Source organism: Chelonia mydas, chromosome 2, assembly GCF_015237465.2.
Source record: "Chelonia mydas isolate rCheMyd1 chromosome 2, rCheMyd1.pri.v2, whole genome shotgun sequence".
Classification (NCBI taxonomy): Eukaryota; Metazoa; Chordata; order Testudines; family Cheloniidae; genus Chelonia; species Chelonia mydas.
The window spans coordinates 79004875-79019775 of record NC_057850.1 but is presented as its reverse complement, the minus strand read 5'-3'; the positions used below and the strand labels follow the sequence as shown (position 1 = coordinate 79019775).

The 14901-nt window shown below is 41.8% G+C and overlaps 1 protein-coding gene across 10 annotated transcripts in view; it reads right to left on the bottom strand.

Moving 5' to 3' along the window:
* The window catches only part of OSBPL1A (oxysterol binding protein like 1A), a 135659-nt gene that overhangs the window by 12342 nt on the left and 108416 nt on the right, over positions 1-14901 (bottom strand). For 5 of the 10 annotated variants that reach the window (XM_037892735.2, XM_043539721.1, XM_043539719.1 and 2 more), the window contains 7 exons: positions 13831-13906; positions 10579-10713; positions 9750-9847; positions 7491-7673; positions 6595-6702; positions 6421-6510; positions 6013-6139 (listed from right to left, as the gene is read on the bottom strand). In XM_037892735.2, the coding sequence (XP_037748663.1) occupies positions 6013-6139; positions 6421-6510; positions 6595-6702; positions 7491-7673; positions 9750-9847; positions 10579-10713; positions 13831-13906 (817 nt within the window). Of the gene's footprint in view, positions 1-6012; positions 6140-6420; positions 6511-6594; positions 6727-7490; positions 7674-9749; positions 9848-10578; positions 10714-13830; positions 13907-14901 lie in introns of all 10 variants that reach the window. The other 5 variants (XM_037892733.2, XM_043539720.1, XM_037892734.2 and 2 more) reach the window with 3 other exon arrangements.

The window sequence follows — 14901 nt, the reverse complement described above, 5'->3', positions numbered from 1 at the left end:
CTAGAGTAGTAGAGGGTAATGACAGGGGTGGACTGTTCTCCAACTGGTTAAAAAGGTGCTTTGGTCCAGCAGCATAGACAGAACTGAAACACGCATTAACCAGTGTCCTTAAATTATACTATAAACCTGAAGTCCCAAGCTGTTGGCAGGGTTTGGTAACAGCTCAGTCACAACAGGGCAAACAGCTTGGTCAGTCCCTATACTAGGCTAAACCATAACGTGTTATGCTGAGCTACTGGATGACAGTTTTTGTCCCAGCATGTTAGTTTATAGGTTAGTTCTAGATAAAATATGATTCCACCCCTGCATGGGAAAAGCTTTAGAGATCTTTGGAGATTGTTTAGTACAAATCTAAGCAGATAGATGAACACAATGAACACAGTTTCCAGTTATGCATAAGCACAGACTAAGCCCTGTTGTGAATGAACTTGGTTCTATGAGGGTTAGGCTAGGCAGTGTGGACAAGGCCATTTGCTGTATCTGCATTTCAGCACTCAGAGAAACTTAAGCTAGTGTATGGTTTTGAACCCTTCTGACATGACTTGGGTCCATCCATGCCACCAAGCCAAACTATTAAAACTTGGTTTAGTAATGAGATTATTGAAAACACCAGACCAAAATTTTTAAGATGGCTGCAAAGTAACCAGAATGTCATGCACAGTAGATTTACTCCCTTGGCTGCTGCCAATGCAGCTCTCAGTTGGATATTCCTGGGCTGTGCTAGCACACTGATTTCCAAAGAGTTGTTAATATCCCTTGCAGAACAGAATGACAAAGAAATTGAGGTAAAATGCTACCAGATCGAAAGAAAGAAGCCCTGCACGAATAACAAACTAATCCATAAACAAGGCACCAGACCTTTTATAAATTTTACTGTTCCATGGAAGCTTGTAAATAGTTGGTTGTGTGTTTCAGATTGTGTTTCAATATGTACATACACATTACCGAAGTTACAATGAAGAGTGACTACAAACTAGAAGCACATTTCAACTGTTCTCAGCAGTTCCCTGGACATCACCTCAATTGATGCATAGAACTGAACAGTGCAGTGTTTCTTAACCAGAGGTACACATACCCCTGAGGGCATGCAGAAGTCTTTCCAGAGGTACTCAACTCATCTGGCGGTTGCAAGATGGGTTTAGGAGGGTTGCAAGTGCAGGGCAGTAGCCCAGAGCCCCATGCCACAGGGGCTAAATTACATGCTTCAGCCCTAGGTGGCAGGGGTTAAGCTTTAGGCACACCACTCAGGGCTCTGGCTTCAGAGAAGGCTCACAAATGAAAAACAGGCTCAAGTATCACAGTATTTATATTCCAATCAATTTATTTTATAATTATATGGTAAAATGAGAAAAAGTCAGCAATTTGTCTGTAATAATGTGCTGTGACACTTTTGTATTTTTATGTCTGATTTTGTAAGCAAGTACACCTTACCCCAATATAATGCGGTCCGACATAATGCAAATTCGGATATAATGCAGTACAGCAGCGCTCCGAGGAGCAGGGCTGCTTTACTGCGTTATATCCGAATTCATATTACTGCAAGTGGTTCCTCTGCGCCCCCCCCTTACTTGTTGCGGCCCCGCTCCGCCCCAGCTCGCCTTCGCCTCCTCCCACGAGTGCACCGCAGCTCCGCTTCTCCTCCCACCCAGGCTTGCCGCGTCAATCAGCTCAAGCTCTTGCTCAGCTGATTGGCACGGCAAGCCTGGAAGGGAGGGAGAAGCAGAGCTGCAGTGTGCTCATGGGAGGAGGCGGAGCGGAGGTGAGTTGGGGGCTGCAGCAAGCGAGGGGGGGCACAGAGGAACTGCTCCCTGCCCCAGCTCACCTCCACTCTGCCTCCTCCCCTGAGCACGCTGCCGACGCTCTGCTTCTCCCACCCCCTCCCTTCTAGGCTTCCCACGCCAAACAGCTGATTGGTGCGGCAAGCCTGGAAGGGAGGGAGGGAGAAGTAGAGCTGCAGCGGCATGCTCAGGGGAGGGTGAGGAAGTGGAGATGAGCTGGGGCAGGGAGCGGTTCCTCTCCCTACCCTGATATAACGCAGTCTCACCTATAAGATGGTAAGATTTTTTGGTTCCCGAGGACCGCGTTATATTGGGGTAGAGGTGTAGTTAACTGAAGTGAAACTCTGGGTACATAAGACAAATCAGACTCCTGAAAGGGGTACAGTAGTCTGGATAGCTTGAAAACCACTGGAATAACATACCCGTCACTATTCTGTATATTAATGACATTAAAAACACTTTCCAGACTGTTAAAATACCACTCCAGCTTCACTCTTTAGGCTTCTAGGATTCCTAAATTCAGTAGTGTCCAGACTTCACCTATCTTACCTGAGGACTGCAACCAGCACACACAAGAAAGCTGACTGCAGCTGCCCCCATCTTTAATGCAGAGGTGCAGTCTGCAGCATGGAAGATCTCTTGAGTTTCAGGGGTCACAGCTGGTCACCCTGGTTTAATGGTGTTACAGCCTTAATATAATGAAGGAGCAGTATTCATTTCATTCAATCTGTCTGTGTGTTAATAGGATAAACATCTCTGCATATAGAGAGAGACCAGTCTAATGTCTCAACATCTTTTTGATTAAAAGGATAGCAAGTTTTTTCACAAAAAGATTTTATCCCTATACAATCAAAGGCTTTATGGGAAGGTCCAGGATAATCTGCTGATGAGACATTGGCCCCCAGCAGCACATCCAAGTAGGTCCCCTAAAGAAAAGGAAAGTGAATCTACACGATGGCAGTACTAAGAGCAGAAGTAGTAGGAAGCCATGAGATTTTGGAAACACTTGCTAGGTGAGGCTTCCCATGGGCTATATATTTTCATGGTACTGAAGCAAATCACTTGAGCATGAAGTGGTGAGACACATCTGAGTGTAACCCTTAAGTCACTTGGAAGCTCAGAGTGTGCTTGAAGCAACATCAACTCCTTGAAGCACCGGCACTGTGTCATCACCACTAGAAGGTGAAAAGTGGGTTGCCATGGAGTTTTTGAAACTAAAAGGAACTGAAATCCTTTGTGGTCCTTAAGAACCAAGGGGCTAGATCCGCAGTCAGACCTAGGCACAGCACCTACTTTTTAGGCACCTTGCCACTTGAAGGAACCCTCAGCCATGTACCCAGGCTCCCTATACAATGTATGGGGAGAACGAGATGCCTAAGCATGGGATTCACAGAAATCAGCAAGCTGTCTAAGCTAGCCAGTAAGAAATGCTGAGGGGAAGGGAGGGGAGGGGCCTAAACTGAAAGGTAGCCAGACACCCAGCTTTTGGCCCAAGGGAGGCACCTGTCTCTAGACAGGATTCACAGCCATCAAAGAAATGTAGACCCAGAAAGGATCTTGAGAAATCTTAAAGTCCAGACCCCTGCCCTGAGGCAGGACCAAGTAAACCTAGACCATCCCTGACAGGTGTTTGTCCAGCCTGTTCTTAACCTCCAGTGATGGAGGTTCCACAACCCCCCTTGGAAGCCTATTCCAGAGTTTAACTACCCTTATAGTTAGAAAGCGCTCCAGCTGAGGCCTAACCACTGCCGAGTAGAGCGGAAGAGTTACAGCCCGTATCTTGCACACAACACTCCCGTTCATACACCCTAGAATTATATTAGCTTTTTTCACAACTGCATTACATTGGTGACTCATTCAATTTGTGATCCACTGTAACACCCACCAATCCTTTTCAGCAGTACCACCACCTAGCCAGTTATTCCCCGTTTTGTATTTGTGCATTTGACTTTTCCTTCCTAAATGAAGTACTTTGCACTTGTCTTATTGAATTTCATCCTGTTGGTCTCAGACCAGTTCTCCAGTTTGTCAAGGTTATTTTGAATTTTAATCCTGTCCTCCAATGTGTTAGCAACCCATCCCAGCGTAGCTTCATCTGCAAGTTTTATAAGCACTCTCTCCATTGCATTATCCAAGTCATTAATGAATAGATTGACTAGTACCAAACCCACTCGTACAGTTAGGAGCCTAAGCAAAGTTAGTCCTGTTGCAAAAAACCAGCACATGAGAAAGAGACCCTATTTTAGCTAGTAGCCCAACGGTTAGGGAACTCACCTGGGACGTGGGAGACCTGTTTTCAAATCCCTGCTCTGACTGATTTGGGGAAGGACTGCAACCAAGATCTCCTTTCTCCTAGGAGTGCGCCCTATATGGTCACACTCTCTGGCCCAAAGAATATTCAATTTATACAAAACGGAACAGCTTCAACAGGAGAGACAGAATCCCACATCAGAATATCCCATAACTTGGTGATTTAGGCACTCACCTGGTGTGTGAAAGACTATAACGATCAGATGGTGAACCTTGTTATATTTATCTGCTCATTCCTCACTATGTTTTGTGTGGTTTAGGAGTGCTCCAAGCACACCTACTGGATTGGGCTATGCAGGCGAGAGAATGGGGGAAAGCCCAGTTCAAAAACCATGCCAAGTCTTAGACATGAGCTAGGGCACTGAACTGCTTGGCAGCATCAGGACTTAGTTGACTTTTTGAATGGCACTGGCAGAAACATAGGTGTCTAGGGGACTCTATTACTGGAAACTTCAGCACCTAGGGAATTTAGGCACCTAGAGAGTTAGGCACCTAGGCATCTCAGGGGCACCCAAGTGGCACCTTCCAGGATGCTATTTGTGCATGCTTTTTTTCAAAAAATAAAAAGAAAGACAATGCTTCTCTTAGAGTCCTGATAGCTAAGACACTGTCAGAAAAACATGTTTTCACTAGATTCTTTGTCTAGTTTCATTTGCCAATTTTCAAAGCAGTTGTAGTTTTAATTAACATTCTTCAGAAGATTTTGCATTTTAAGTTATTGTGCCAACTCCCAAGATCAGACAGACTGGATACCTGATCTGGATGTCAAAGAGTCTCTTCCAGTCAGAGAAGTGGAGGGAAAAAGACACTCAAAAGTTAGCTATAGAGAATGGAATAAAATTCTGACTAGCAGATTCAGTGAAATGGTGTATAAAATTCTCTTAATTAAATGGTGAAAAGGCAAAGTAGGCAAGTATATTTTACTAACTAAAAGCCCATGAGAAGCCAAAAGTAACCTGAAGCTTGAGCTTCGTACACAAAAGTACTTCATTCATAGTAATCTTCAATACTGCAAGGGAAAACAAACAAGTAGATGGATGATAACAAGTGTGCAGGGTATATTTTTCTTTTCTCCTCCTCCTCCCAGAGGCTCAGAGATGCAGCCTCAAAGAGAGGGTGGTAATCCCCTGAGCTTTAGAGCTCTCCTGTACAGCAATAATGTAAATCTACACAGGCACACTTGCCTTTAGAGTAGTGAGAATCTAACAGGGCAAAGGACTAAACCAAGCACCGTGATCTCCGGTGGCATGGAGGGGTTCTCAGATTTTTAGTAAAAATGTTTTCTCGTCATTTAAGATGAATGGTGGCAAGTATGTATAATTACTACAAGAACCTTCACGGTCATTGGTTTAAAAGAGCATGTTTCTATTGAAAGAACTGTTAAGGAGTAACATAATGGTTTACAGAAACACGAAGAGTAAGATTTCCTGGACAGTGCAGACTGTAAAAATCCTTGCAAAACCTTCAGAATATGACATTCCTCCAAGTTATGAAATCCTTCTGAATAGACCCTCATCTATCCTGCTTACAGGCCTGAAAAGCATCAGGTTGGAGTTTCCATACTAGATCAGACCTATGGTCCCTCTAGTCCCCTCTCCCACCTGGTTACTCCAGAGGAGGGTGAAAGAACCCAACAATAGGCAGATGGGGGAAATCTGCTCTCATGAAAGTTTCATGTTAATCCTTAATAATTGGGTATTGTCTTAAACCCTGAAGCACAAGGATTTTAACCCTTCCAAAACTGTTTGGATAATAGCCAGAATTATTATAATTAATCCATATAATATGTGTCCAAACCCTCTTTGAATCTTACTAAGAAAAAGTCAAACGAAAAAGTATAAAACAGCAACAAGCCTAAAGGCACCTTAGACTGCTAAGTGTTCTATTGTGCCTTTCAGACACCACCTCTTTACATGTCTAATACCTGTTTACTGTTTTTCTTCTCTTCTGTATTTTTCTTGTCATTTTTTTTGTAAGCTTCGAATGTAGCTGGGTCAACACTGTACAAGCACTCAGTCCATTTCCCATAGAGCGCACAAACTTTCTTTTTGCTGTAAAAAAAGGACTAATTTTAGGAAGAGCTTAAACAAGTTATGAAGTTAGTTTTAGTGTTTTCAGATTTTAATATTATGAGAAAGGATTCTAAGAACAGATTTAAGACTGAATCCCCATCTTACTGTACATTATAGTTACTAACAAGATGAACACACCCCCGCCATTGGCAAAGTATATTGTAACAGTATTTAATTCCAACAGTTCCCACATATATCTATGTTAGAAATTTAAGTAGCATTTTATTAAACAGTAGGTGTAACGAAGACAGGATTTTTACCTTTTGTCTTGAATGTAGCCTTCAACTTTGTGTAACTCCTTCCCAAAAAGCCCACATGGTTTGAAGTTTAATACACACTTCTCACCAGTTCTAAGGAAGAAACATTTAGCTCAAATTACTTTGCAATAATTTGTTTAAAAACGTAGTAAACTAACAAGTCATGTTCCAGCTTACTTGTGATTAGTTATTTCGACATTTCCATACTGCTCAATCCAAAGTTTACCCACAATAATATTATGCACACAGCAAGTAGGATTTGTCCAGGTGTAGGCTTCATCGTGTCTGAAAAAACAAATGGAAAAACAACTGCTGGCATAATCACACCTTTCAACAATATACCTGAGTGACTCTACAGCAAGTATCTGGCTCTGGAACTCTATTAGTTACTGGCAGCAAATCAAGGAAACAAGATGCACCAGCCATGCATGGTGTGGCAAAAACAGGAGACACTGCTTGATTTTGTTAACTGCTTAGCATGGCAGCTTCAGTGCATCTGCTACTGGCAAATCAATAGGACTCCTTACAGTAGTCAAGTTAAGCACGCATAAGTGTTTGCAGGATTAAGGCCTTAATTACCTGAAGCCTATACAATTCAGGGGTGCCAGTGAACTGCACAATTGTTTGGAATGGTGTTCAAGCCATTTTGGTCCCAGGATACAAGAGAGACAAGATAAGTAAGGTAATATCTTATTGGACCAATTTCCAATGGAAGGGACAAGCTTTTCAACTTCACAGAGCATTTCCTCAGGTCTGGAGAAGGCAACTGGAGTGTCCAAGGTAAATACAAAGCAGGACACACTGTTAAGCATAAGTGGTCAGACATGCTGTAGGAGACCTTTAAAAATGAGGTGGGCAATAAAGGTTAACAAGCAGTACGGTGTGTTATAAATTATTGTAAGGAGCCATAAAAGCAGGAAATCTGCAAACTGCATAAAAAAGACTGTCTGCTTTATCTATATGAAATAGTGGATATATTAAAAGTCATCTTACAGCACTGGAGACTAGTATATAAGCCTTTATTCTGCACAGCCTCAAAACTAAAGTCTAATATAGTAATCTGGCCAACTTACTCAAGAAGTTCCAGAGTTATAGTCCCTTTAGGTTCTGCTTCCACACTCTTGCCCCAGAACTTGAGTTTAGGATAGATTGAGCCATGGAACACAAAATCGTTATTTAAGCCTTCAGCGTAGAAAGCACTGATTGGTGGGTGATGACTAACTTGTTCTGAAAGGAGTCTAAACCCAAGATCATCTCTAAAAATAAAATAAAAATAAAGTTTTCAGGATCACTGTTCTCCGCAGTTCTCTGAAATGCAAATTTTGTGAGTTTCACTGATACAACTGGTACTATAGTGAAATAATTTCCTTTACCCATTCTGAAACAAAATTAAAGTTATAGCAATTATGTATGGATCTAGATATTTAAGCCACTGATTAGTTTAGAAACACTCACTGCAACACAGATCTCTCTGTGATGCTGCAAGACCCCAGAGGGCCCTGGTGCAAGATAAGTTAGGGGATCTCTTCCTGATTCTGAAATCCACTCCGTCCAGCTCCCACAACACCCCAATTCAGCTCTCCAACGCCTTTCTAACTTTCCCATAGCCCCAGTCCTGTCCTTCCATCCCACAGCTCCTGCCTAGTTTAAAATGAAGTTTCAGGAAGAGAGGGAGAAAGGAACTTCAAATGGAACTCCTAAACTAGTTATGCAAACTAGATCAAAAAGTTACAGGAATAGAAGAGATGTTTCTACTATGACCCCTAATACTAAAAAGTCCAAAAGTCAAGGAAGAATGTTTGCAACAGGGAATGTTTGTTCCCACCCTGAATACATGGTCTGGAAATTTTAAGGATCTGAATTAGAGGGAGAAAGCTTCTGAAGAATCAAGAGGTACTTTTAAATGGAAAAATAGATTAGCATCTCCAGCATATTATCCTCCCATGACCATTAGAGCAGCAGGTCAAGGAGCCTTTTGATATACTTTCTGTTCCTTGCACTGTACTAGGTGCTGGTACCTGGTGCTTCCCCTTGGGGTAGGGATTCAACACACACAAGGAGGGTCTGCTGGGATGCAAGTCACAGGAAAAGGGATCCCACATCCCTAACACTGCAGCTCAGACCCTCACCCCCAATTCTTCCTGTGCTGGCAGCTTTGTCTCCACTTCCCCCCACATCCATAGCCCCCACTTTGTGCTGCAGTGCCTAGGTTCACCCCACCACATCCCTGTGCCCTGCTGCTGCCACCTGTTTCCTCTTCCCTACCACAAGGTGTTCTGCTCCCACACCCCTGCTAGTCCCTACTGCCACTCTGCCAGCTCCCTCATCTTCATCCCTGAACCCCACCCCACTCCTCCTGGCTGCCTGTTCCCATCACCAGCCTCTCCCTCACCCACTCCCTTGGGCTCCTCCTCATCTGCACCCTACGTCCTGGCCCTGCATAAGTGCCTGAGTGCGGGTAGCTGTGCACCCTTGCAGCACAGTGCCTGCACCCCACATGACTCAGGCTCCTGCACAAGCTTGGGACAGGGGTATCAGCAGCCAGGCCCTCTGCAGTGCAGGGTGGGCAAGAGAACAGCACATTGGGCAGTGCCACCTGCATCAGTACTGCCACCAGCAGCAGCATCTGCTAGTGGTTGGGTCCCCATAACTTCCAGGGCTCTGGTGCGACTGTACCACTTGCTCCATTGTAGCAATCCCACGGTGTCTCTCTCGCTCTCGCCCACCAGACAAGTTCCACAGAAATACTAACAGGCTTAACTATTTTTAAATGACAAAATTTTGGACGACACATTGCAGCATCCGCATTATGTATCTGACTGATGAGACCCCAACGTAACGGGTCGGCAAGAGTGACCCAAAACAGAAGGGTCTTAGTTTATTTTTTAGTTCTTAATGAAAAACATCTGTTTGTATATATTACCTAAGTTTGTGTAACAGTTTAAAGGACATTTGCACAACAGACAAATTGCTTTTCAGGCAATGTGTGTTTACATGGTAAGTCTTTTTTTTAGTATAGATCTGAAACCTAAGTTTATACATTAAAAAACTGATATTTTTCTGATCACTTAGATTATATTAAGGCTGCTTTCAAGTAAAAAAGACACTTTAACTTGCCTGTAAAAATTGCTCTGGGTTGAAAAGTTGTGAGACTCCCATAAAGAGTAAGTAACAGAAATGCTGACAACCTGCACTGTGAACACTTGTAACAGTTGCTCCTAAAATGCAGCCCATTTCAAACACAAAGCAATTCTCAAGCCATACAACGTGTTTACATAAACCCACAAATTCCATAACACACACTTTGGTCTTAAATGCAGTTTCTTTGTTACCTGACTAATTCGTACGTCTCTCCAAGAAGTGGGTTGAACGGTTTTCCTGTACGTTCCCACTGTGAGGCAACAGCAGACACAGCAAATGCAGCTACACACTGTTCAACAGAATATTAACATATATCATTCACCTTTTGGAGTTCCCTTTGACACTTCTACTTTAAACATAAAATTCTTCTATTGCACTTCATCTTTCTCTGTTAAATTTATTCTGTCTTTGGCATAAAAATTGCCTCCCAGATGGGCCTGGCAAGTTTTGGAAAGAGTACAACAGACCATAATAGTTTTGCAAAAAGCTCAGAAATATTAAAGCCTTTAAAAATTGAACACACATTGAGTTAACTGAACAGCCCTAGCTAACAGAACTAGTAAAGCAGTTCCATGTGCACCAGATTACAGCATCTCTCCTCTCCAACAGAAGGTTTAACAGGCAGCAGATTTAAAACAAAATTATGTAACTTCTTCACACAATGCACAGTCAGCCTTTAGAACCCATTGCTGGTGGATGTTGTGAAGGCAAAAAGTACAACAGGGTTCAAAAAGAGAAACAGCCAAGATGGTCAGGGATGAAACCCCATGCTTAAACTTCTGACTGCAGAAGCTGGGACTGGATGACAGGAGATGGATCACTCAGAATTGCCATTCTGTTCACTGCCTCTGAAGCATGTGGCACTGGCCACTGTTAGAGACAGGACACGGGCTAGATGGATCATTGATCTGACCCCGTATGGCCGTTCTTATATTCTTAGCTGAAAGAATTTGTACCACAGTCCAACCTGTTCAAACAGACCACCACAAGCATTTTAAGACACTACTACAAGTAAAGTACCTGCATCCTCTCAACTGTGCCAGAAAGTGAACTGGCCTGGTGGATGAGGTATGTATGTTCCATATATTCTGTAAGTCGCTGTAGGAAGCTCAGCGGCTCATTGAAAATAACTGGCATAGTGATCTTGGACAGCTCCTGACACAGGATAGAAATTTGTGTTAAAACTGAAGAGAATAAACACAATGAACTAAGTAACAAGAATTTAATTGGCTTATTAGAGAGATAAGTCACGCTAGCCGAGTGGCAGTGCAACATCCCTTGACCTGGCCAACAACTTCTGAAAGAAAGAAAGAGACCCACATCTCTCAAGCTAAGCCTCTCCCTTGCATTGGTGAAGATGGCTAAAGAGAGAAGTGTATCTAAGTCCCTAATGGGGAGGAGGATCAGGAAGATGGTGGGCATAGAAGAGAGGGGATTTTCAGGACTTCAAAGTCTTTCAAAAGAGACCACCAAGATTCAGAAACACTATTTTTAGAAAAGGCACAGGCCATCTGATTAGTGAAACAGGCAACTTTGGGGGGAGGGGGATGGCGGGCGTGAGAAGCAATAGGAGTAAGCTTCTGAAATAAACCATACTTGATCTATCAAATATCTCCAGGTTAAAAAGGCTAATAAGGTATGGTGTGTAATATGAATAAGTTATGTAAAGCCTTGAAAGAAAACTATACATTCTTGCCTTAAAAACTGACCAACCTAATGAATCTGGAATATTTAATCTCCAGTTCAGACAATATTTATTTTACATCATTTGTTACATCTGTTGGGCAGACTGGTATGATTAGATACTCCATCAAACTACAAAACTCCACTAGAGGGTTAAAAAGTTAAGGGATTTATTTAACTTTGCTTTAATGCAATAGCACTGTAGAACAACAATCTAAGACTCATTCTTCATACAATTCTGAGAGGATGCTGTCAAGTTTCAGCAAGAAGAAAGGAGTTTACTTTTACTAATGGATCTGTTTAATGGTTGTGCTAGATAGTCTTCATGTTAGCTGCCAACAGGTTTTATATTAATTAACCCATGCAAATTAACATCTGAAGGTTTTTGTTTTTAAGTCAGACTCATAGATATTAAGGTCAGAAGGGACCATTATGATCATCTAGTCTGACCTCCTGCACAATGCAGGCCACAGAATCTCACTAACCCACTCCTGCCACTTTACAGAGCTGAAACTTGTAGCGCTCAGGGGGGTGTTTTTTCACACCCCTGAGCAAGCTGTAAAGTGGCAGTGTAGACAAGGCCTAAGAAATGACTAACCTTCAACTCCCCCAAAAAAGAGAAAAAACCATGTTTTGAGGCAGCTAGCATGAAAATGAATATAACCTAAAAATTTAGTTTAAATTTGGGCCCAAATGAATCAGGAATATCTTCCAAGTTCTAATGATTTATTTCTAAACTAGTCAACCTTTTAAAAAATTTAAATTAAATCATTAATTTATAAACATACAACAATATTTTGCTCAATTGCTACAAAAGTAAACTTAACATCCAAGTTAAAACCCCTCTCTCTCCAAGGTGGTATTCTAGATAAGACTTAGTAGTAAACAAAGTTTCACAAGTAAGAGTGGGCCTCATTAAGTATGGAAATAAGAAATTGGCAAAGAGTATTTAAGTCTAATAAAAATAGAAAGAATAGAGTAAAAAAAGTCAGAAGACCTATACTTTGACAGATTTAAATATAAACCTTTAGTGTTGTAACATTTTAGTACATGGTCATTTATTCCCCAAATGCAGTTTTTCCTGCTCTTCAATTTCCTCTGAACCTCATTCACCACTTATTTCCAATATGGTGTTCCTACCCTTTGGGAAACACAGAATAGGGAGAAATCTGCCTATCCATGACCAGCACAAACAGATGTCTCAAAGATCTTTGTCAGCCATTTGCCAGAGCAGAGTTTAAGCCTAAAAAAGCGCTGGCTTCATTTTAACTGGTTCCTTCTTCCAGATTACACAGAAGCCTTTTCAGGTGTCTTTCTGTGAACAGCACAGAGGAGCTACGTTGCAGAGCAAGCTAGACCTGCTGCCAACAGCCGTTTGTGTAGCTTTAAGGTTGCACTCTTATCTGATCAGAATCATTGTGCTTCCTAAGTTGAAACGCTTCAGTGAAAGTCCATGTGCTCTGGAGTTCAAAACAACATTCCTGAGCAATCTTATCTCCTGTATGGACTTTCAGTAGGTTTCTTACATATTGTGTCTGTTTTCTGATTGCAGTGGAAGGGGAACAAGTTTTTGAAGTTATTGTAATTCCGATAAACAGGAAAAACTTACTCTCAGAAAGTGCTTTCACCTTGTGGCTATGCAGATTCTCTTAGTAAGGCAACTGTGTAACTTTCAGTTTGGCACATTGCACTTTAGAGAGTGAAACCTAATCACTGTGGCCAAGATGAACCTGCCTACATGGTGGGGTTTCATAATGGAAAGAAAAGAAGCCTTCCCAATTAACCATTAACTAGGAGTGGGCTTAAAATTTATAGATAAGGCCAGAAGGGACCACTGATCCTCTAGTCTGACTTCTTGTATAACAGAGGCCAAAGAACTTTTCTGAATGTATATTAAATATTTGTGACTTGGGGCTTGTCTTCACTATGGGGGTAAGTCGACCTCAGTTACGCTACTCCAGGTAAGCGAATAACATAGCTGGAGTCAACGTAGCTTAGGTCGACTTACCCCAATGTCTTCACTGTGCTGTGTTAATGGGAGACACTCTCCCGTCGACTTACCTTACTCTTCTCTGGGAGCTGGAGTTGACTGGAGAGCACTCTCCCATCAGTTTAGTGGGTTTTCATTACACCCACTAAATTGACACCCACTGCATTGATTGCAGCAGCGTCGATCTCCCCAGTAGTGAAGACAAGCCTTAGTTCTAGTCTACATTTATCAAGCTTCAATTTCCAACCACGGGATTGTGTTATACCTTTATCTACGAGAATGATCCTGGCTGACCCGTCACAGAGCTTCCCAGATTTGATTAAACAGACCTAGTCACTAACCCATCTGAAGTACTGTGGTGAAACTGGAAGGTTTTCTACTACAAGTATAAAAGGAGACTGGGGAGAGCTCTGGATGGTACAGGGTCCTCAGAGGACTAATAAGAGAAAATGCCTTTGCTCTATTGAATAAATTGGCTCTTGGAGTCACCCTTGGTCTTTCTGGTTGTGAGCTTCTCATTTCACATTTTGGTCCTCTTTAGAGATAGCCACCACAACTTATCACTAATTTCTGTATCACAACTTATATATTTTACCTACCATTCCAATACATTTTCTTAAGATACTCCAAATACTAAAATCATTCCTGGAAAACATTGGAGATGGCAAGCTTGTTCTAGAGGGGGGGAAAAAAGCAAACCACATTTATTTTATTAATCTTTTATCAAAATAATCTCAGTTGTGAACAAGGCTGCAGAATGTATTAATACTGTTCTAGTTTTTAGGCGTTCAGAACTGACTTATTGATAAAACAGGCCTACACAAGTTCTTTATGTTACGATAACAATTTTTTAATGAAAGCTCCCAAAAGTTAGGTGACTTTCAATCAGTGTCCCTAGAGGACACACGCAACATGACAAATACCCTAAACCTTAGTTTTAGTCAAAGAAAATTGTTTCTCTCTAAAGAAAGCAATAGTTCAAACAAATCTATCAAATGCTGGTGTTAAAGGAGTGGAAAGAATTTTGTACATCAGTTTTCAGAAGAGTGCTTAAACATGGTGCTGTCACCATGCTGGTAAAATCTGCCTCTACTTTGAAAATGTATATTCATGAAAGAAGCTGAAGATAATCCAGTTATATGTGAACAGGTTTCAGTTTTGTAGTGTTATTAGCAAAAAGACTAATTAAAAAGTTATATTTAGCCAATAAATGACATTTATTATCTGGACTGGAAAACAGTCACGGATAGAACAGAAAAGTAATGGAACAGATGAATGTACAACTTTCCTTAGACAGACAGGGCTAACATACATGATTAAGCAAGGTTTATATGTAGTTTTAGACCAAATGGCTTTAGCATGGTTTGGTGCTTGGTGGGTCACGTGGGCTTAACCTAGAGCTTCACAGGGGCGAAAGCCTAGTTCTTTAAGCTGCTAAGACCACATCAACAATGGCCAGCTAAACATGAAAGTTAAGCACAGTTTTATGTCCTATGTAAAAGGGACTTTAGTCCAGATAATCCCAATCAGAAGCCTGGTACCATGAAACAATTACCCATACCAGGAAGATAAATCAGAAATCTTATCCAAGGCACTCTCAAACCACATAGTGCTAACACCAACACAACATTTCACTCTACAGTCTCTCTTAAGTTGCAAATTTATGTTAA